Below are 24,122 nucleotides of genomic sequence, written 5' to 3'. Positions count from 1 at the left end.
GGCCTACCTTGTCTGTCAGTGGGATGGCCCGTGTGGACGTAGAGGGTCTGCTGACTTTGCCTGATGGCAGCAGTCAGGGGAAGATCCGCCTGCATCACCCACTCCTGGTTGTTGCCATTGACGACCGCCTCCGTGGGCATGGCCAATGAGTGACGCTTGGGCACATCCTTTGTCAGCGTGGCTAGTGACTGTTTGGCCTTAAGGAGATAAGCAGACACACGCACATGTTCATGCTGCACAGCGTCTGCTTCCCTGGCTCCCGTTGCCGTTATTTGTGCGCCCTGTTTTACTCGCAGACATGTTACGCATCCAGAAAGCCACAATGAGTTTCCTCCAACGTGTTAGTGCACACAGATATGCGAGCTTGCCTCCTGGCTCGTCATGCTGCTCCTGTATCTGGAATAATCTGTCCATTTTCTCATTCTCATTCTTTTTTCCTTTGCAAAATCTCTCACTCTCACTCCTGGGAGTGTTAATGTTTTGTTAAAACCAAAACATTAACAAAAAAAAAAAAAACAAAAAAAAAGAGGGGGAAGAATAGTGATAAGAGGCATGAAGCTTTTGTTGCTAAGAGGGCGGAAGCTGGAGGGTTGGTGTTGTGCAAAAATAAACTAAGGAAATGAAAAACAATTAAGTCTTTCTATAACTTTAATGAATACGTTTGCTTTGAGGCGTTTTTTCCCCCCACACACAACAATGAGCCTCTGCAGCCTTAGAAGATATGCTTTCCCCCCCAAAAAAAAATATACTCAGAAGAAAAAAATATTCTTTCTTTCCCCCCCCCCCACCAGCCTGTGTTTTCTGATTAGCCGTGACATGTTGCCGTTTAAAAATCGCTTCAAATATTGTTATTGTTCAAATCTTATTATCATGCCGAGCACGGCAGGCCGCAATTCACCAGCACAATCAGCTTCACCGCAATCACATCTAGTTTAGTGGTAGTCAAACAATTATCAGTCANTTTTTTTTTTGACATGCAAAACTGGATACACTGAAAAATGTTCAGCGCAATTAGATGTCAGAATACAGATGAGCTTTATCGCATTCAGGGTGATCACTGTTATAATCTGTGACATTTCCCATGTTAGGATCACTGGGGTCAAACAAGGGGTGGGCTGGGGGATTACATATATAAAAAAGAAAAGAAACGTGCATCTGAGGAGGAATGCTTCCCAGAAAATCAAAACCGGGTGACAGGTAGGGGAGATTTCCGGGGAGAGTTGGGATCAAAACAGGTGAAATTTATTTTCAAACCGTGGGCCTGTCTTACCGCCGTGACCCTAGGAGAGTAGTCCCTGTCCACAAGCCGCTCAAACACCCGGAACTCCGTTCTCTGATTGACACAGTTACTCATCTGGGGGGGGTTGGAGACATGAGGAATCGCTGTGTTGCAAATTTAAACATTTTTTTTTTTGTTCGTTTTAATCAAATGTTGTACGTAAAACACTGTATGTGACAGACTATACACAGCACTCTAGCACTTCTTTAGTATTTAATTCGTGCTCTGAAATCATCTAGTATATGCCTACTAACACCATGAAATACAAATCTGTATAAGGAAAACATAATGTAGTGGTAAAAGTAATGAAATTGTCTTTCTGTTGCTAATGATCACAGTGCCTATAAAAAATTGATATCTTGTATGAATAAGGATTAGGGCCACTTAAAAGAAAATCTGAATTCTGAGAAAAAAAAAGTCAGAAATCTCAGATTAAAGTCCGGTTTTTTTTTTCTTTCTTTTTCAGTGGCCCTAATCCTCTTCCGTACTTCTCGGCATGAACTGGTGTAAGACTTAAGAAAATGAATTACAGCAAAACTGAACAGCATGACCTTACTGTAATCAAAACAGAAAAGCAACAATCATGTTGCTGCTAATTTTATGAAACATATTGCTCATTACAGGTATGACATAAACAGTTTTTATAGTCTTTTTTAAAGAGATAAACAGACCTAATCATAAAAAAATAAGCATTTGAGTCTGTTAAGTGAAAGGAAAGTGTCAGCCTTGTTTTAGCAGGCGGCGTACAGCAGCAGGTTGGGGAGGGACAGCAATGTGTTTTTTGTTTTTCTGCACTGGTATGATGGAAAAGCCAAAACCCCTCCTCCACTTCACATTGAAATCATGGAATAATCTGTTTTCATTTAGTAGATAGGAGCAAAAAATGCTACAAATAGAAGCTAGAGAGCTGAGAGTTTAACTTCCTATAAATGACACCGAAACATTAACTATGCTTGTCAGGCAATTTCTTAAGTCAATTCATAAATTCAGCTGTGGAAGAGTGTAGGAGGAAAAAAAAAAAAAAAGAGTCTAGTTTGGCAAAGCTAACTAGAGTCTGGCTTCTTGTTACTCTTTATATCAAAAAAGTCTAAATACAAACAAAATTTCTGCATCTACATGACTATGTTCTCTAGAAAACCTACCAAAATGAGCATTTTCTTTTACTTTAACTTTTTGTCTTTAGTTTGTCACTCCACTATAAATTTCACTGCCTCATCCTGAATGCCTCTTTCTGATAAACAACAATGTCAGCTCCTCTGTCTCACCATGGCGAGTTCAGCCTCCAGCTCCTTGATGCGGTTCTCCTTGAGGTCGAGCTGGGAGCGCAGCATGCCCGTGTGCTCCGTGGCCTCCTTGGTCTGCCGTCTCAGATCCCACTTCTCCCTCTCCAGGAGGTCTTTCTCCTTGGCCAGAGCCTTTACTGCGTCCTCGCTCTCCTGGCAGACACACAGATCCTGATGGATTGGTTCACATGTAAAGCCCTACCGCACGACTCGCGTGTGGGAAAAAAGCAACTGGAATGGTCTCGTCACTCTACACGTTTAACTGGTTTTAGTAAGAGAAATAAGAGTATCGCCGTTCATCTGCGCACACTCCCCCTCAAATATTGGCAAACAGAGCAAGGGCTCACTGATTTAACTGTCAAAGCTTCACAGATGCCGATGATATCGATCATCTTTACCTATGAGGCGTTTTTTTATGCAATGCCAAGCCAGTGAGCACAACAACTAAAGTTCAAACATGTACGTTTGTCAGCCAAATGCGCCGTGCGAGTCTATGAGCATGCCATACTTTCCTGTGCTGCTCGTAGTTGCGTATGAAGTCCCGAAGCTGCTCCTCCCGGCTCTCTAGTGTGGCATAAAGCTGCTGCATCTGGTTCACCAGGTCGGCCTTCTCCGCCTTGAGACGTTTGCGGTCCGACTTCATGGCTGTGTTAAATAAAGAATGGAGAAAGAGAGAGAGAAAGAGAGAGAGAAAGAGATGGAAAAAGTGACTGGATTGTAAGTGAACCCCGGAGATCTTTAGAAAGATTTAGTTTTTGGGCTGTCCACCATTTACATTTTATAAATGGTTACACGGTGCTAGTAATGTTTTTTTTTTTTTTTTTAATCATCCATCTTTATGTGAGATGCTTTAATTGTGTTAGCCACCATCACTATTTTACTACTGCACTCATGTAAGGAAAAGCTACTAATGTCCACTGATGACTTCATTTTGGTGAAGTTCAGTAAATGTGAAATACTTTCCCGGTCCTATAAGATCACACACTCACAACACACAACCCCTGATTGGTGGTAAAATCCTGGAGCCTCGTCTCTAAGGTTGAGTCCGGCCATGCGACAGCACTTTGTACACGGCTCATATTTTGTGAGTCCAGGTGAGGGTCAGACCGTAGGCAGACTAGTAAAGTGAGAGTTTTGCTATTTATCTTCACTCTTTCTTTATCACAATGGACCAGAGCAACACCCACATCCATCTATTCATCTCTCGCTCCATCTTGCCATCCCTAGAGAACAACACAGCAAGACGCTTCAACTCCTCTGCAGAGAGAAAGACAGACTCCGTGCTCAAAAGGAAGCTGTCAACATTTTCCTGGTAAGACCAACATTAGAACTGACCGAGTTTGTTAAATATCTGAAAACGATTTTTTTTTTGTACGTTTCGCTGACCTTGCTGAGTTGATTTTAAGTCGCTCACTACGTTTTTCAGTCAGTTGGTTTTAGTTTGATAAAATTATATCCGTTTCTTTTCATTATGTGTGTACTTCTTTATTCCCGTTTTAATTATTTATGACGTCAGTCTTCCCACTCAGATTTCTGTAAACCACATCTGGTTATATCTGTTAATCACACATTTCAGTGAATTTTATTTTTTCCATGCCTTGCCGTTGTTTAGCTTATAATGTTTTTTTTCTTCTTCGTCGTTTTGTGGCTTGTCTTTGCTTCCCGTTTCAGTCTTACATAAAGCACTTAGTGGTGCCCTCCTTGTGTAGGAAAAGTGCTCCATAAATTAACTTTTAGTCTGATTGATAACAAAAAAGGTTCTTGAGCATCTTCCTCAAATCCAGAGAAATAGTCTCTTTTATGAGCAAGTGCAGTTTACAAACTCCGCCCTCTCTTTACCTGTAGTAGGACGAACATGAAGCTCCTCCAGATATGAAATGCTTGTGAAAACCTTCCTCTGGTCCAACATGGCCGCACCTTGGTAAAGAGAAGAATCGCGCAAAAGCCCTTGTGTCAATCTGTCCTTCTGCTGCTGCCTTTGGAAGAGACTGGGACCTGCAATTCATCTCTCTCTCTCTCTCTCTCTCTGCCACACGCAGACTGTAATCCTCTGGCACCGCACCCACGCGTCGTCATAAAAAATTACAGTTCGCAGTGGTTATTCAGAGAAGTGCTAATTTTCTCAAAGACTACATCTCCTCCGTCTCTCCTCCGCACCGCTCTCTGTTCCCGCTTTCTCTTGATCTGCCTCCTTGTGCACAGCTGTTTAGCCAGACTGTTAAAATGTATTTCCTGTCGGACGACAACCATATTTGGCCAATTTATAGCCTTTAGTGTAAGATTTGTATTTCATCTTCACTTGGACATCTGGTGGTGGGGCTTTATATTTTATAACAGTACACGTTTGTTTATTTTTTTCCCTCTTACTGCTTACCTCCCTTATTATTCTCCAACAAGGCAGTTCTCGGTAAATAAATACATCAAAAAGCTAAATGTGAAATAGTACAGAGAAGTTCTGCTTTAGAAACATAATCTCTTAAGCAAAGCGGAAGAGCAGTTGTTCCAAGCGGATTTCTTTCCTTCCAACCCTTTCATATCTCTCTCTAACACTCAGTCGAAATGGCGGAATCCAGCACCACGAACAGACCACACTAGCTGGCAAATGAAGACAAAAACCATCCCTCACTGACCAAGAGAAACAGGAAACCTCACAGCACCTGCCTCGGGGAAATGAAATGAAAGCTGTCTTTGGGACGAGCCAAAAACTCCGCCGCCGCTCCACATCCTGCACCTGCGACGGCTTGGCAGCGACGACGCTCCTGGTGTTGGATGCAAGAAAGCACTCAGTGTGACTCTGTGAATGGATCCATTCACTGCAGCATATCAAACACCTATTAGATACCAATTAAAATCTGTCAATAAACACTTTTTGTGTGTGCGTGTGTGTGTGTGTGTGTGCTCGGTTTGCCCCGGAGCTCAGTCCTGTTGAGTAATATTTATTAACAACGGAGAGACGCGGAAGCTTTTGCACGTCTCTTCTCTCCGACAGTCATAATTATGACTGGCGTGCGCTGCAGTCGGTCCAACTCTTTGAGAAATAACACCAAGTTGCGGCTGAAGTTAATATGTCTGGATGTGGAAGAAGACGGCGACGTGAAAAGGAAGCAGAAAGAAGAGAGATGTGCACCCGCTGACCCTTTTCTGCATACAAAGGACAACCCCAGTTTGGTTTTGGTCAGCAGGCAAAATACTATGTTTGACAGAAAACTAACACCCTTGAGTGTAATTACCAGCTGAAGCATGGTGGTGGCAGCATTATGCTGTGGAGATGTTTTTTTTTCCTTTCAGGAGGAACAGGGAAGCAGGTCAAAGAGGATGGATGGAAGTAAATAATGTGTATATTTTTGTGAGCAGAACAGATCGATGTTTGTACATCTGGATCCAACAGACAATACCTTAAATTTATAAACAGAACTAGTGTAATTTAACTCAATAACTAAGAGATTTAATCAGCCTCCTCGATGGAGCAGAATATTCAAGTTTCATGTAAATCAACACACAATAATCTGCCTTTTTTAATTATTATTATTTGGGATTCTTTCTCAAAAATGTCAACTCCTGCTTTTCTGCAAAACAGCATGCAAGCGCCGAAGCGGTAAACTGCTCTCGCCTAAAAATAGTGGAGTTTACAGCTCTCTCCAAAGTTTACCTGCTCCCATTATTCAGTGTTAACAAATACACTGAGCTGCATCATGCTCTCCTGACCCGCTCTCCGAAATCTGCATAAGTGGTTATCAGCTCGCCGCGCAGAGGCTCTTCTGCCACCAAATCCAAAGTGCTTTGCCGTATTTTAATGTGAGACTCTAGTGGTCTAGTGCTCTGAAAGCTTTTTGCCCACCGTGCAGGAGCACGGTGCTTTCCTGCTGGAGGACTTAATAAATGAGCCAACTCATTAGCTACCGCACAGAAGAAGAGGCTTTGTCAGTCTGAGCTAGTTTTAAAACTTAGTTCAATCTGCGGTTTCCAACCTTTTTATGTCTTCGTACATGTTGTGCTCGATAGTTTTAGTCAGTGTAATAAAATAGACATATATTTACAGAAGCTTTTAAAAGTATACAAACCCCCTGCTAGAGGCCTCGATAGATAAAACCTTTTCCTCGTGTCATATTTGTCCTGTAAAACTGAACTGCAAAATAAATCTGTCAGAAGGGAGATGAATAAAGCAGCTTCAAGAACCAGGTTGCATAAAGTTTGAGTAAAACATTCTCCATTGATGTTAAGGGAGATTTCAAACAGAAAACGAATAATAACGTCTGGAAACCAAACTTCTTAGTCCAGCCATATGGAAATTGTCACATGTCACATGGAATTCCTGGTGGCTTCATCAGAGTTCCTTTCTCAGCACACTTCCCGTTTCTGTCACATCTTTTCATCAATTTTAGAGAAATCTCCAGTTTCTCTCTGTTCTTCCATATCCCCTCCGATAATAATTGGTGACAGACTGTACTGCACCATAGTTTACATATAATCCTTTGGATTGTATATACACTTCCTGACAGATACTTTTGCACAATGAGATCATTCGGATCCTTTGAAAGTTCTCTGAGAACTATAGGTTTAGCTACAGGAGGAAAATGATCAAACTGGTGAAAACGGTGAATTCAAGAAAACTTTTGCAGGATTTAAGGTCGTGCATGAGCAGTTTTCCAGTCTTATTTACAAAACTATGCTACCAATGTTTCATGCATTTAACATAGGCAGAAAACATTTTATCCAGTTCTCCCATCCATCCATGCAAACTCGCTTTTCCTTGCAGGACTGAGGTCTCCAGCTGTGATTGGACGAGAGGCGGGTTTTAACCCTGACATCACATTCTCTGACCTTTCTTTGGATAAGATAATTTGTTCAATATCTACAATTTCATTTGAATAAATAAATCACAAGTGACTTATAAAGACAAATAAATAATAATCTAAAAGATAAAATGAAGTATGACACATACATTGTCACATTCTTCCAATTTTCAATGAGCATCCATTACGTGGTTGCGTGATATTTGTATGAACCAAAAGGTGTTAAATGGTATTTAGTCTGAGAGAGAGAAAAAGAAAACATCCATTTGATGAATGCTTATTTTATGAGGAAGCAAATCACCTCCTGTTTGCAGGTCCACAGAGTCTGAACCAACAGCAACGACATGATATCCTTTTCACATCCCACTCACTGCTTCGGCATGATTCAATGACGGGGTTCATTAGCATGTGTTTCCTATCTATTAGAGAGCAAATTAAACTAAATTTGAGCCATGATTTTAACAAAAAAAATGTTCCTGCCATTCAGTTAAATGGCAGGAACCCACTTTACTTACTTGATGGACCAGTTAAATAGTTCTCATATTAAACAAACAACAACAAAAAAAAAGAACAATATTTAATTAAAGAACATTATGTCTTAAATGAAATCATAGGGGCCACATTTATTGGCACCTCTAAAAGTTAATTAAAAAGGTGTACCTGAACATTTTCTTTTATTCTACTGAGTGTTTTAATTGTTCAAAGTGTCTATTAAGCTCAATTTTTAATCCATGACTCTGTTTTTACACACCGAGTGTAAATATGAAGGTCTATTTTTCTTAGCAAATCCTGAAATATGATAAAGGCAAGAAAATATGACATTCAAGTAAAAGGCAGTTACATGTTAATCTTCAAAAGCAATAGAAAAGCAGCAGAAAAGTTGAAATCAATTAAAACCGTGACAAACTTTTCCCTGACAGGTTTTACACGCAACTGAGGAAGTGAAGAGGGAAGAGAGGAGAACGGATGTAGATGCATCTCCAGTTGGTCAACAAATTAAGCTTATGGGTAAAATATTGAAATAGATCTCAAACATACACAATTAAACTGATTACATACTTTGTGGAAAAGCCTGTTTTGGTTGTGACAACTTAATTTGTCTCCTACATTTAGAATCGGTCGTCACATGAATTGCTCAGGTGTGAATATGGACCTGCTCTTCCACATAGACGCTTTCAGATCTTAAATGATCTGAAGTTCCTCTTAGTGAACTCTGACCTTCAGTTCCTTCCACAGACATTTAGCTGGACATGTGTCTTGCTTACGCTTTTAAGCTCTTCCTTGGAAACCACTTAAGGGTTTCGTGGCTGCGTGTTTCATGATCACGTTCATCATTAATTCACCATCAGATTCTGATCTGATTATCAATAATGCACTGGTAAATTTCACCTTCCATTCGTCCTTCAATTATATGTGAACTGTCAGTACTGTATGCCGTAAAACATTCCACTCCATGATATTCCCACCCACAAGCTTTATTGTTGGCATGTTTTTTTTTGTTTTTTGAGCCGATGTGTGAAAAATCTTTTCCTCCAAACGTGACGTGTGTATCGGCGTCCAAAGAGTCCAGCTTTGGCGTTAATCTGACGAGACTGCATTCTCTCAGTGTCTCACTGGCTTGCGCAGATATTTTGTAGACAACTTTAAAAACAAGTTTCAACATGTTTTTTTTTTTCTTCAGCAGTGGGGTCTTGTTCAGAGACCATTGCCTTTGAATGCATTTTTTGTTTTCACTGGATAATCTTTATCTGTAACTTCCAGGTCTGGGGCTCTTTGTGAGAGCTTCATGCCTCCAGTTTATGGTAAAATTTGTTTGACTCCATATACTGCGTTCACCGGAGCATTCACTTAAAGCTGCGTTCAATGCCGCTTTAACCAATGCCAATAGTATTTAGCAATTTTGATGTTGTTGTTTTAACAATTGCAAAACTCTGTGTAGTACTTTTTATACATCTTCATATAAAATCGGCTGACACTGAAGACACTTTTGCAAATGCCAACAGAAGGCTGGTTTCCTGGCTTTGTGTGTCTTCTTTTCTTCATCTAGACCACAATACTGGGCAAAAGTAACATAACACACAAAGAGTTTGTCAGATGTAAAATCAACCGTTTTTTATTTTTATTTTACATTTATAATGTAATATTTGTTAACTATAAAATCAGTGGGTCTAAATCCTGTTGAAAACCTGTGAACCTGAATAAGTGGCTAGGCTCAGACTCTGGAGAGAGGATCTAGAAAAATCCTCCGGAGGATCTTTCTGGATCACTCAAAGTTTCCTCTCTCCGTATGCTTCAACTCTGTGAAATGTTTTAGGTGAAGAACTGAATTTGTCCCTGCTGGGAAAATGGGGTTATGTGAAGTAATTAAAGCACAGGTGCAGATAAAAGTGGCTGCAGAGATTTTTTGGAAAAAAAAACAAAACAAAAAAAAAACACCTTTATTTCTTTAGGTAAGATAGTTTGACAAGAAGATGAGCTTTGTTTTTTGTTTTTTTTTTCAAAATGTTCATCTTGCGTGTATGATGCTGCACTATAAGGCTTTTTATGCAATTTTAGCACATCTTTATCAAAGGTGTCCATAAATGTTGATGGCAGGAAAGTGTATAGACAACAGTGAAATTTGAAACGCAATTTTACCTGCACTTCAACACAGAGCTTTGTAATTACATGCTCAGGTCATCAAACTAAATCACAAAGACAGTCATAAAATTTCCTTGGAAAATGAATGAGAATGCACTCCATACTCACAATACTCCATAAAACTTTGATTCTAAAGAAAAACAAGAGGCTTTGACTCAAACTCCAACATAATTGTTTCTGGTGAGAACAAAAGAGAGAGAAGTCCATTGAATGCGGTTCGGGTTTTTAAATCTCCCCACTGAATACTGAAGTGGGAACCTTGTGGCAGCACAGAGATTTCACCTCCTCTCTTCCTCTGTAAAACCGACCTCATGCACCGGCTGACGTTGATTCATTTCTGGTGTGATGATTGCAGGTGGCCTGACCTAATGAAGCTGCCTTTTCAGCCTGACTACTTTTCATGCGAAAAGAACAGACTCGACTGTTCGTAGCAAAGAACACGCGTCTAGTTTGAGGAAGAATGACGTCACAAACCACAAAGAGTTGTGAGGCTGTTGAAGATGTGAAGAAGAGCAGTGTAAACTCAGAAATGATTTTTTTTTTTTTTAATTGAAGCTGCATCAGAGCCCACATTAAATGCAGCATGCAAACACCCAGGAGAAGATAACTGGCTCAACAATCGTGGCAGAGTAATTAAGGATCCCTTTTCACACTTGCAACATTGGGAATCATTATTCAGTTAATAACTTGGAAAACAAAGTTCTATAATCTGATATTAAATTTATTCTAATGGTTCTGTCATTTTCTTGTGTGACAAACTGTCTGGTGGCGACTTTAATCTGCAAATGCTTCTTTTTCTGATCCCGAACGCTCCATGCGGTGCCTAAAATAAAAGCTAGCAGGTTTAACTGAGGTGCTGAAGTTCAAAGTTAGCTATTATCAGTGTCAGTCATGTTTCTAACATTAAGACAGAAGGAGCAGGGAGACGCTGTTTCATCTGTTTGACCTTTCGACCTTTGTTTGCCCTGTAACTGTAACTGTCGGCAGCCTTTTGAAAATCTCAGAGTTAAGGTAGGGTTGTAAAGGCTTATGGTAACACACACGAAAAGCGCTGATTTGTCTTGCGAGCCGCACTAATGGTGATGCACACTAATGCAGCAAATCCAGCTTGAAATGTCAGCTCTGTAATCATTTTGTCTTTTTGGAAAACATCATGAAACCCTGGCCTTTTTATTTGTTCTTTTGGAAGTGCATTTATAATTTTTTTTTATTTTTTTATGCAGATTACACAGACTGTATCTGTGCAATTTACTATGCCTTATAAACTGACCAGGCAGAACCTGGCATCTGAAAGTCGACGCTTATAAAACGGCTACAGAGTTTTGAACGGCACATTATCTGAATGTTATTAACGTGCGCGTGGTTTTGCAACAAATTTCAACATCGTCAGTCAAGTTGCTCTCTAGACATTTTCAGACATTCTAATATGTTTCAGTAAAATGCTTGTAATGAGGTAATACATCTCAAAGCATACAGAAAATACCCTGTCAATTTTTGCTTCCGTTTTGATTTACCATCTGGATTTCGTTTTCTTTCTTTCTTTCTTTCTTTCTTTCTTTTTTTTAACTAATGCTACATTTCAAAGTAAAAGTAAACAAACATGCAGTCACTTTCATTATTTTGGCTCAACAAGCCAGACTAAAATGGCTTACGCATTTGCGGAAACTCTCTTGTGTCTCTGCGTTTAGGTGATTAAATATCTAGTGAGACGTGAGATTTGTAGTGAAGGACACGTTTTGGAGTAAAGTGGCTCCAAACGCAGCAAGAAGACAACACTTTGATGATATGTAGCTGTTTGCTACTTTCATTCATGTTCAAAATGATCGGGGGGGGGGATGTCAATTAGCTGAGGGGAAAGTAGATAATTAAAAGCACTAGAAAGGGCCAACTACACTTTGAAATTTCATTAAAAGACTCTTTGATGAGGAAATCTTAATTGGAGTTGTGAAATTTTTTTTTTCACTTCAGGGTTCACAGATTGTCAGCGCTGCGTTGTTTCAACGTCATGTCGATTTTTACAGGCAAAATAACAAAGGCTGCAATTTTAAGATGTTACCAGTCCTCTGAATCGTGGCAATGCACCTCACCGGCCAGCATCTGGTTTGCAATAGCAGGCATCATTAGCACTTCAAACGACGCAGGTTTTGGCAGAATAGAAGACAAACTGAGGGATAGAGGAGAGAAATGGGGGGGAAAAAAATACAGCAATAGTGTGGAAAAATAAATAAAGAAAAACTCCTGTTCTTCTGCGGATTCTAGTTTTTGTATTTATAGTGGGCCAGAAATTGAGCTGCAAGCCATCTGAACCGAGTTAGGAATAAAGCTGCTGTGAACCTATTCCAAGGTAAACAGGTTTTCTCCCAGGAAACAGAGATCATAAAGGATACATTACTGCATAAAACACAGATNTTGTCTTTGCTTCCCGTTTCAGTCTTACATAAAGCACTTAGTGGTGCCCTCCTTGTGTAGGAAAAGTGCTCCATAAATTAACTTTTAGTCTGATTGATTGATAACAAAAAAGGTTCTTGAGCATCTTCCTCAAATCCAGAGAAATAGTCTCTTTTATGAGCAAGTGCAGTTTACAAACTCCGCCCTCTCTTTACCTGTAGTAGGACGAACATGAAGCTCCTCCAGATATGAAATGCTTGTGAAAACCTTCCTCTGGTCCAACATGGCCGCACCTTGGTAAAGAGAAGAATCGCGCAAAAGCCCTTGTGTCAATCTGTCCTTCTGCTGCTGCCTTTGGAAGAGACTGGGACCTGCAATTCATCTCTCTCTCTCTCTCTCTCTCTGCCACACGCAGACTGTAATCCTCTGGCACCGCACCCACGCGTCGTCATAAAAAATTACAGTTCGCAGTGGTTATTCAGAGAAGTGCTAATTTTCTCAAAGACTACATCTCCTCCGTCTCTCCTCCGCACCGCTCTCTGTTCCCGCTTTCTCTTGATCTGCCTCCTTGTGCACAGCTGTTTAGCCAGACTGTTAAAATGTATTTCCTGTCGGACGACAACCATATTTGGCCAATTTATAGCCTTTAGTGTAAGATTTGTATTTCATCTTCACTTGGACATCTGGTGGTGGGGCTTTATATTTTATAACAGTACACGTTTGTTTATTTTTTTCCCTCTTACTGCTTACCTCCCTTATTATTCTCCAACAAGGCAGTTCTCGGTAAATAAATACATCAAAAAGCTAAATGTGAAATAGTACAGAGAAGTTCTGCTTTAGAAACATAATCTCTTAAGCAAAGCGGAAGAGCAGTTGTTCCAAGCGGATTTCTTTCCTTCCAACCCTTTCATATCTCTCTCTAACACTCAGTCGAAATGGCGGAATCCAGCACCACGAACAGACCACACTAGCTGGCAAATGAAGACAAAAACCATCCCTCACTGACCAAGAGAAACAGGAAACCTCACAGCACCTGCCTCGGGGAAATGAAATGAAAGCTGTCTTTGGGACGAGCCAAAAACTCCGCCGCCGCTCCACATCCTGCACCTGCGACGGCTTGGCAGCGACGACGCTCCTGGTGTTGGATGCAAGAAAGCACTCAGTGTGACTCTGTGAATGGATCCATTCACTGCAGCATATCAAACACCTATTAGATACCAATTAAAATCTGTCAATAAACACTTTTTGTGTGTGCGTGTGTGTGTGTGTGTGTGCTCGGTTTGCCCCGGAGCTCAGTCCTGTTGAGTAATATTTATTAACAACGGAGAGACGCGGAAGCTTTTGCACGTCTCTTCTCTCCGACAGTCATAATTATGACTGGCGTGCGCTGCAGTCGGTCCAACTCTTTGAGAAATAACACCAAGTTGCGGCTGAAGTTAATATGTCTGGATGTGGAAGAAGACGGCGACGTGAAAAGGAAGCAGAAAGAAGAGAGATGTGCACCCGCTGACCCTTTTCTGCATACAAAGGACAACCCCAGTTTGGTTTTGGTCAGCAGGCAAAATACTATGTTTGACAGAAAACTAACACCCTTGAGTGTAATTACCAGCTGAAGCATGGTGGTGGCAGCATTATGCTGTGGAGATGTTTTTTTTTCCTTTCAGGAGGAACAGGGAAGCAGGTCAAAGAGGATGGATGGAAGTAAATAATGTGTATATTTTTGTGAGCAGAACAGATCGATGTTTGTACATCTGGATCCAACAGACAATACCTTAAATTTATAAACAGAACTAGTGTAATTTAACTCAATAACTAAGAGATTTAATCAGCCTCCTCGATGGAGCAGAATATTCAAGTTTCATGTAAATCAACACACAATAATCTGCCTTTTTTAATTATTATTATTTGGGATTCTTTCTCAAAAATGTCAACTCCTGCTTTTCTGCAAAACAGCATGCAAGCGCCGAAGCGGAAAACTGCTCTCGCCTAAAAATAGTGGAGTTTACAGCTCTCTCCAAAGTTTACCTGCTCCCATTATTCAGTGTTAACAAATACACTGAGCTGCATCATGCTCTCCTGACCCGCTCTCCGAAATCTGCATAAGTGGTTATCAGCTCGCCGCGCAGAGGCTCTTCTGCCACCAAATCCAAAGTGCTTTGCCGTATTTTAATGTGAGACTCTAGTGGTCTAGTGCTCTGAAAGCTTTTTGCCCACCGTGCAGGAGCACGGTGCTTTCCTGCTGGAGGACTTAATAAATGAGCCAACTCATTAGCTACCGCACAGAAGAAGAGGCTTTGTCAGTCTGAGCTAGTTTTAAAACTTAGTTCAATCTGCGGTTTCCAACCTTTTTATGTCTTCGTACATGTTGTGCTCGATAGTTTTAGTCAGTGTAATAAAATAGACATATATTTACAGAAGCTTTTAAAAGTATACAAACCCCCTGCTAGAGGCCTCGATAGATAAAACCTTTTCCTCGTGTCATATTTGTCCTGTAAAACTGAACTGCAAAATAAATCTGTCAGAAGGGAGATGAATAAAGCAGCTTCAAGAACCAGGTTGCATAAAGTTTGAGTAAAACATTCTCCATTGATGTTAAGGGAGATTTCAAACAGAAAACGAATAATAACGTCTGGAAACCAAACTTCTTAGTCCAGCCATATGGAAATTGTCACATGTCACATGGAATTCCTGGTGGCTTCATCAGAGTTCCTTTCTCAGCACACTTCCCGTTTCTGTCACATCTTTTCATCAATTTTAGAGAAATCTCCAGTTTCTCTCTGTTCTTCCATATCCCCTCCGATAATAATTGGTGACAGACTGTACTGCACCATAGTTTACATATAATCCTTTGGATTGTATATACACTTCCTGACAGATACTTTTGCACAATGAGATCATTCGGATCCTTTGAAAGTTCTCTGAGAACTATAGGTTTAGCTACAGGAGGAAAATGATCAAACTGGTGAAAACGGTGAATTCAAGAAAACTTTTGCAGGATTTAAGGTCGTGCATGAGCAGTTTTCCAGTCTTATTTACAAAACTATGCTACCAATGTTTCATGCATTTAACATAGGCAGAAAACATTTTATCCAGTTCTCCCATCCATCCATGCAAACTCGCTTTTCCTTGCAGGACTGAGGTCTCCAGCTGTGATTGGACGAGAGGCGGGTTTTAACCCTGACATCACATTCTCTGACCTTTCTTTGGATAAGATAATTTGTTCAATATCTACAATTTCATTTGAATAAATAAATCACAAGTGACTTATAAAGACAAATAAATAATAATCTAAAAGATAAAATGAAGTATGACACATACATTGTCACATTCTTCCAATTTTCAATGAGCATCCATTACGTGGTTGCGTGATATTTGTATGAACCAAAAGGTGTTAAATGGTATTTAGTCTGAGAGAGAGAAAAAGAAAACATCCATTTGATGAATGCTTATTTTATGAGGAAGCAAATCACCTCCTGTTTGCAGGTCCACAGAGTCTGAACCAACAGCAACGACATGATATCCTTTTCACATCCCACTCACTGCTTCGGCATGATTCAATGACGGGGTTCATTAGCATGTGTTTCCTATCTATTAGAGAGCAAATTAAACTAAATTTGAGCCATGATTTTAACAAAAAAAATGTTCCTGCCATTCAGTTAAATGGCAGGAACCCACTTTACTTACTTGATGGACCAGTTAAATAGTTCTCATATTAAACAAACAACAACAAAAAAAAAGAACAATATTTAATTAAAGAACATTATGTCTTAAATGAAATCATAGGGGCCACATTTATTGGCACCTCTAAAAGTTAATTAAAAAGGTGTACCTGAACATTTTCTTTTATTCTACTGAGTGTTTTAATTGTTCAAAGTGTCTATTAAGCTCAATTTTTAATCCATGACTCTGTTTTTACACACCGAGTGTAAATATGAAGGTCTATTTTTCTTAGCAAATCCTGAAATATGATAAAGGCAAGAAAATATGACATTCAAGTAAAAGGCAGTTACATGTTAATCTTCAAAAGCAATAGAAAAGCAGCAGAAAAGTTGAAATCAATTAAAACCGTGACAAACTTTTCCCTGACAGGTTTTACACGCAACTGAGGAAGTGAAGAGGGAAGAGAGGAGAACGGATGTAGATGCATCTCCAGTTGGTCAACAAATTAAGCTTATGGGTAAAATATTGAAATAGATCTCAAACATACACAATTAAACTGATTACATACTTTGTGGAAAAGCCTGTTTTGGTTGTGACAACTTAATTTGTCTCCTACATTTAGAATCGGTCGTCACATGAATTGCTCAGGTGTGAATATGGACCTGCTCTTCCACATAGACGCTTTCAGATCTTAAATGATCTGAAGTTCCTCTTAGTGAACTCTGACCTTCAGTTCCTTCCACAGACATTTAGCTGGACATGTGTCTTGCTTACGCTTTTAAGCTCTTCCTTGGAAACCACTTAAGGGTTTCGTGGCTGCGTGTTTCATGATCACGTTCATCATTAATTCACCATCAGATTCTGATCTGATTATCAATAATGCACTGGTAAATTTCACCTTCCATTCGTCCTTCAATTATATGTGAACTGTCAGTACTGTATGCCGTAAAACATTCCACTCCATGATATTCCCACCCACAAGCTTTATTGTTGGCATGTTTTTTTTTGTTTTTTGAGCCGATGTGTGAAAAATCTTTTCCTCCAAACGTGACGTGTGTATCGGCGTCCAAAGAGTCCAGCTTTGGCGTTAATCTGACGAGACTGCATTCTCTCAGTGTCTCACTGGCTTGCGCAGATATTTTGTAGACAACTTTAAAAACAAGTTTCAACATGTTTTTTTTTTTCTTCAGCAGTGGGGTCTTGTTCAGAGACCATTGCCTTTGAATGCATTTTTTGTTTTCACTGGATAATCTTTATCTGTAACTTCCAGGTCTGGGGCTCTTTGTGAGAGCTTCATGCCTCCAGTTTATGGTAAAATTTGTTTGACTCCATATACTGCGTTCACCGGAGCATTCACTTAAAGCTGCGTTCAATGCCGCTTTAACCAATGCCAATAGTATTTAGCAATTTTGATGTTGTTGTTTTAACAATTGCAAAACTCTGTGTAGTACTTTTTATACATCTTCATATAAAATCGGCTGACACTGAAGACACTTTTGCAAATGCCAACAGAAGGCTGGTTTCCTGGCTTTGTGTGTCTTCTTTTCTTCATCTAGACCACAATACTGGGCAAAAGTAACATAACACACAAAGAGTTTGTCAGATGTAAAATCAACCGTTTTTTATTTTTATTTTACATTTATAATGTAATATTTGTTAACTATAAAATCAGTGGGTCTAAATCCTGTTGAAAACCTGTGAACCTGAATAAGTGGCTAGGCTCAGACTCTGGAGAGAGGATCTAGAAAAATCCTCCGGAGGATCTTTCTGGATCACTCAAAGTTTCCTCTCTCCGTATGCTTCAACTCTGTGAAATGTTTTAGGTGAAGAACTGAATTTGTCCCTGCTGGGAAAATGGGGTTATGTGAAGTAATTAAAGCACAGGTGCAGATAAAAGTGGCTGCAGAGATTTTTTGGAAAAAAAAACAAAACAAAAAAAAAACACCTTTATTTCTTTAGGTAAGATAGTTTGACAAGAAGATGAGCTTTGTTTTTTGTTTTTTTTTTCAAAATGTTCATCTTGCGTGTATGATGCTGCACTATAAGGCTTTTTATGCAATTTTAGCACATCTTTATCAAAGGTGTCCATAAATGTTGATGGCAGGAAAGTGTATAGACAACAGTGAAATTTGAAACGCAATTTTACCTGCACTTCAACACAGAGCTTTGTAATTACATGCTCAGGTCATCAAACTAAATCACAAAGACAGTCATAAAATTTCCTTGGAAAATGAATGAGAATGCACTCCATACTCACAATACTCCATAAAACTTTGATTCTAAAGAAAAACAAGAGGCTTTGACTCAAACTCCAACATAATTGTTTCTGGTGAGAACAAAAGAGAGAGAAGTCCATTGAATGCGGTTCGGGTTTTTAAATCTCCCCACTGAATACTGAAGTGGGAACCTTGTGGCAGCACAGAGATTTCACCTCCTCTCTTCCTCTGTAAAACCGACCTCATGCACCGGCTGACGTTGATTCATTTCTGGTGTGATGATTGCAGGTGGCCTGACCTAATGAAGCTGCCTTTTCAGCCTGACTACTTTTCATGCGAAAAGAACAGACTCGACTGTTCGTAGCAAAGAACACGCGTCTAGTTTGAGGAAGAATGACGTCACAAACCACAAAGAGTTGTGAGGCTGTTGAAGATGTGAAGAAGAGCAGTGTAAACTCAGAAATGATTTTTTTTTTTTTTAATTGAAGCTGCATCAGAGCCCACATTAAATGCAGCATGCAAACACCCAGGAGAAGATAACTGGCTCAACAATCGTGGCAGAGTAATTAAGGATCCCTTTTCACACTTGCAACATTGGGAATCATTATTCAGTTAATAACTTGGAAAACAAAGTTCTATAATCTGATATTAAATTTATTCTAATGGTTCTGTCATTTTCTTGTGTGACAAACTGTCTGGTGGCGACTTTAATCTGCAAATGCTTCTTTTTCTGATCCCGAACGCTCCATGCGGTGCCTAAAATAAAAGCTAGCAGGTTTAACTGAGGTGCTGAAGTTCAAAGTTAGCTATTATCAGTGTCTGTCATGTTTCTAACATTAAGACAGAAGGAGCAGGGAGACGCTGTTTCATCTGTTTGACCTTTCGACCTTTGTTTGCCCTGTAACTGTAACTGTCGGCAGCCTTTTGAAAATCTCAGAGTTAAGGTAGGGTTGTAAAGGCTTATGGTAACACACACGAAAAGCGCTGATTTGTCTTGCGAGCCGCACTAATGGTGATGCACACTAATGCAGCAAATCCAGCTTGAAATGTCAGCTCTGTAATCATTTTGTCTTTTTGGAAAACATCATGAAACCCTGGCCTTTTTATTTGTTCTTTTGGAAGTGCATTTATAATTTTTTTTTATTTTTTTATGCAGATTACACAGACTGTATCTGTGCAATTTACTATGCCTTATAAACTGACCAGGCAGAACCTGGCATCTGAAAGTCGACGCTTATAAAACGGCTACAGAGTTTTGAACGGCACATTATCTGAATGTTATTAACGTGCGTGCGGTTTTGCAACAAATTTCAACATCGTCAGTCAAGTTGCTCTCTAGACATTTTCAGACATTCTAATATGTTTCAGTAAAATGCTTGTAATGAGGTAATACATCTCAAAGCATACAGAAAATACCCTGTCAATTTTTGCTTCCGTTTTGATTTACCATCTGGATTTCGTTTTCTTTCTTTCTTTCTTTCTTTCTTTCTTTTTTTTAACTAATGCTACATTTCAAAGTAAAAGTAAACAAACATGCAGTCACTTTCATTATTTTGGCTCAACAAGCCAGACTAAAATGGCTTACGCATTTGCGGAAACTCTCTTGTGTCTCTGCGTTTAGGTGATTAAATATCTAGTGAGACGTGAGATTTGTAGTGAAGGACACGTTTTGGAGTAAAGTGGCTCCAAACGCAGCAAGAAGACAACACTTTGATGATATGTAGCTGTTTGCTACTTTCATTCATGTTCAAAATGATCGGGGGGGGGGATGTCAATTAGCTGAGGGGAAAGTAGATAATTAAAAGCACTAGAAAGGGCCAACTACACTTTGAAATTTCATTAAAAGACTCTTTGATGAGGAAATCTTAATTGGAGTTGTGAAATTTTTTTTTTCACTTCAGGGTTCACAGATTGTCAGCGCTGCGTTGTTTCAACGTCATGTCGATTTTTACAGGCAAAATAACAAAGGCTGCAATTTTAAGATGTTACCAGTCCTCTGAATCGTGGCAATGCACCTCACCGGCCAGCATCTGGTTTGCAATAGCAGGCATCATTAGCACTTCAAACGACGCAGGTTTTGGCAGAATAGAAGACAAACTGAGGGATAGAGGAGAGAAATGGGGGGGAAAAAAATACAGCAATAGTGTGGAAAAATAAATAAAGAAAAACTCCTGTTCTTCTGCGGATTCTAGTTTTTGTATTTATAGTGGGCCAGAAATTGAGCTGCAAGCCATCTGAACCGAGTTAGGAATAAAGCTGCTGTGAACCTATTCCAAGGTAAACAGGTTTTCTCCCAGGAAACAGAGATCATAAAGGATACATTACTGCATAAAACACAGATACACTCAGCACCAACAAGCAAAAGAGAATTTAGAGAGAGGCCAATTAACTTAAGATCCATATTTGTGGACTATGGGGGGAAGATGGGGTAGCAGATTGAGAACCCACACATCCGAGGGCGAAAAAAAAAAAAAAAAAAAAAAAAAAAAAGCACACTCAATGGAGAAAAATCCTGATCCGAATTCAGTCACAAAGATTTTGATCCAGTGCAACACCTTTAGCAACTACTCCACTGTGCAGTTTATATTACTAATCAGTTAAATGGAAATGCGACATTAAGTTGCAATAAATCTTCCTGTCCAACAATAAAACTCCTAACATCTGTCAACCTGATTTTCAAACTCACCTTTGTGATTTAAGTCTGAGGCTTTTTTTCTTTTTTTTTTACTGCCAAACAGCGAAACAAAGGAAATTTGTTACAGTATAAAGGCTTGAAGCTGCTTCAACAAATTGCCTCTTCGGTTTTTAAAGTGCACTGGATTCAAATAAGAGTGGATAATTTCTTTTGACATTCACGAAGAGCCATTTTTACAATCCCTGTCACTTAATGCAGCAATTTGACAGATACGTAGAAGAAAACAGAGTGAGAGTTAAGCTGCTGTGCCACACGCTGTTCCATCACCGTTCACGCCACGCAATTCTCAGTGTTCTTAATCTAACTCTGAGTAATGTGAGAGTCATTACTTTTGTTTGTCTTTGGGGCTCACTTGTGGATTTATTCACGATTGCTTTTGTGCTTTCTCCATCACTTTTCCTGTGACAACCTTCAGGCGTGAGAAGAGGAATACCGTGAAGATCATTTCATAGCTTTCGCTGCCATCTCATAAAGCCGCTCCTATCCAAATGAAAACTTAATAGTTAAAAGTACACCAATGTTTTCCTGTAGGATTATTAAACCCTGTATATTTTTGCATTGTAAAATACACAAACCTCATTGTATTGTGTGAGGATTTAATCAGCTAGATCAATACAAAGTAGCAAATAAAAATGAAACGGAAAACGGACATGTTTATTTTATTTTTTTTTTTTTACAAACAAAAGCTAAAAATTCTGGTGTGCATTCATATTCAGGCCCCTGATTTAATCTTTTTTCCAGAATCACCTTCAGCTGCAGCTTAAGCTGTGTGCCTTTTGGGGAATATATTTACTCCAAAAGGCTCATAGTGTCCTGCACATTAGCTAACGTGTTTCATTTTAGAGCACCTTCTTTCACATGTCTGCTTTGCTTCTTACATGACTTGTGACAAACCAAAGAAGGTAAAGGGCATCAGACACCTCCAGCATCAGACAAATGTAAAAAAAAAAAAAAAAAAAAAAATATATATATATATATATATATATATATAAATATATATATAAATTCCTACTCTTATCAGTAAAATAACCCACACTGGTGATGTTTGGTGGGCAGATGATGTTTCATTGCACAGAGCACAGCGATCCTGACATTTAAATGATTTTGCTTTCTTACATAGATCCCAGAGTTGTGGTGTGTACATAAAATAGTTTTCCAATCCATTTATTTGTCCACCTGAGCTGTAAATCTCTGCAGCTCACCTAAAGTTACCATGGCATCTAGGAAGCTTTTCTGACAGGCCAAACCAGAGGAGCATCACTTTTGGAGCTTAGAGGTAAATCTATGTCTTGGTGATCTACCATTTATGCCAGAATCTTTAATTTCAGGGTTGAACGCTGCTTTGGAAAATGTTCAAAGCTTGGGATAAAATTTAAACTCAGCTGTTAGTTTGCTAATCTCCAGTAAGATTTTAGGTCTTCACTGAGCAGCTATGTCTATACTGGGATTAAATTACACATGGAGAAAATTTATTAATCAAGGATTTCTGAAGGCAATGAATTTTATTAAGTGAAATAAAAGAGTGAGAAGGCCTAAACTCAAAACACCTACCATGTTTTTAGATTCTTAATTGTAAAGAACTCTGTAAACATAACAATTATTCTTATTATTCCACTTCACAGACTTTATGTTATTATAAATGTCTGTCAGAAAAAAAAAAATCACCATCAAATATACTGAAGTTTGTGACAAATCATGGGATAGCTCAAGAACAAAAAGTAGAACCAAAAAACATGCACCAAAAAAGGCAGAAAGAAATGGGAACTTTGCCTAAATTTTCAATTTATGAGCCCGCCCCCCACCCCCACCAAAAAAATAAATAAAAAATAAAAAATCAATGGGCAAAAGCTGCTGCTGTTTCATAACTGCCTTAAAGCAGTGTCTTTAAAGTGTGCAACAATAAAATTTCTCAATTAATGAAGATTTAGAAAGACTGAAACAGCTCCTCCTGTTCCCGACCAGTTCAGGAGAAAAAAACCTGAACATAAATAGACGTATCTTCCTTGGTGCCTCCTAAATGCAAATGTGTGTTTGTGCATGAGTCACGTTCTGGCCAATGTTCAGCTTAAACATCGGCTTATTGTCTACGCCAAACGGGTAAACAAGAAAACTTTAGTGACGCAAACATTTTCTCTTTTAAGCTCACGTCCTTTCAGTTTAGCCCCGATAGAACCAACCTTTAACATCTCAACAACCAATTTCCTTTTGTTCTCTCTCATCCCTCTTTTAATTGCTGAACAGATCCACTAAGCTTAACGTTCCTTGACCTTGTAAGTCAACCAAAGTCCCCTTTTATCAAGCTTTTATTAGTGGTTGATTACTGTCACAGCCTGCAGGGGCTGGCAGGCTATAGCCTTCATTAAAAAGTCTGAGTCACGCAAATGAGGGTACAAGGGCTGCCAGGAGTCTGCCGAGATATTTAACCATCAAAGTGGGAGCAATGCATATTTATCTAACGCATGTTCTGTCCTGCTCTCCATCCAGCCCTTTGTGTTCATAGTTCAGATCCTCCAGTCTCGCTGGTGTCGAGCGAAAATGTCGCAGCAACAAAATCTCCTGACAGCAGGTCGTGTGTTTTTTTTTTTTTTTTTTGCGCGATGGCGTCGCTCTCCGCCTCGTTTCACGGGTGATATTTTCTTTGAAAAGAATGATTCATTGTCGTTCTGATGACATCTCTGCTTGAAGCCCCGCAATCCACCGAGCAGCGCCTGGCAGAAACTCATTTCTTTTCTTTTTTTTTTTTTTTTTTTTTTTTGCAGTTTTCAAAACGATGGCGTCGCTCTCCGCCTCGTTTCACGGGTGATATTTTCTTTGAAAAGAATGATTCATTGTCGTTCTGATGACATCTCTGCTTGAAGCCTCGCAATCCACCGAGCAGCGCTTGGCAGAAACTCATTTCTTTTCTATTTTTTTTTTGTTTTTTTTTTTGCAGTTTTGTGAGTATATTCCCACTTGGAAAAATTCCCTAAAACGGTGACAGAACCAGCCTGTCATGGCTGACGCCAACAGAGAGAAAACACAAACCGTGGAGTGGTTTTCTGAAGAGCTCAGAGCTGAATTGTGACTTTGATTATTCAGTATTTGAGGCCTTGTGTGACCTCGCAGTCACAGTTCATAATTGAGCTGATTGGCATTTTGTGCTGCAGGTTTACAATCACTAATTTTAAG

At 39.4% G+C, this 24,122-nt stretch overlaps 1 protein-coding gene across 3 annotated transcripts in view; it reads right to left on the bottom strand.

Annotated features, from left to right (window-relative positions):
* Window positions 1-24,122, bottom strand: part of LOC103138958 (kazrin-like) — a 158,618-nt gene that overhangs the window by 5,388 nt on the left and 129,108 nt on the right. For 2 of the 3 annotated variants that reach the window (XM_007553374.2, XM_016672115.1), the window contains exons 5-8: window positions 3,071-3,207; window positions 2,545-2,715; window positions 1,271-1,354; window positions 8-197 (exon numbers count right to left, since the gene is read on the bottom strand). In XM_007553374.2, the coding sequence (XP_007553436.1) occupies window positions 8-197; window positions 1,271-1,354; window positions 2,545-2,715; window positions 3,071-3,207 (582 nt within the window). The remainder of the gene's footprint in view (window positions 1-7; window positions 198-1,270; window positions 1,355-2,544; window positions 2,716-3,070; window positions 3,208-24,122) is intronic. The other variant, XM_007553375.2, reaches the window with a different exon arrangement.

The sequence above is a fragment of the Poecilia formosa genome, unplaced genomic scaffold, assembly GCF_000485575.1.
Source record: "Poecilia formosa unplaced genomic scaffold, Poecilia_formosa-5.1.2 Scaffold56, whole genome shotgun sequence".
In the NCBI taxonomy this organism is placed as follows: domain Eukaryota; kingdom Metazoa; phylum Chordata; class Actinopteri; order Cyprinodontiformes; family Poeciliidae; genus Poecilia; species Poecilia formosa.
This window is presented reverse-complemented; position numbering and strand designations above follow the sequence as displayed.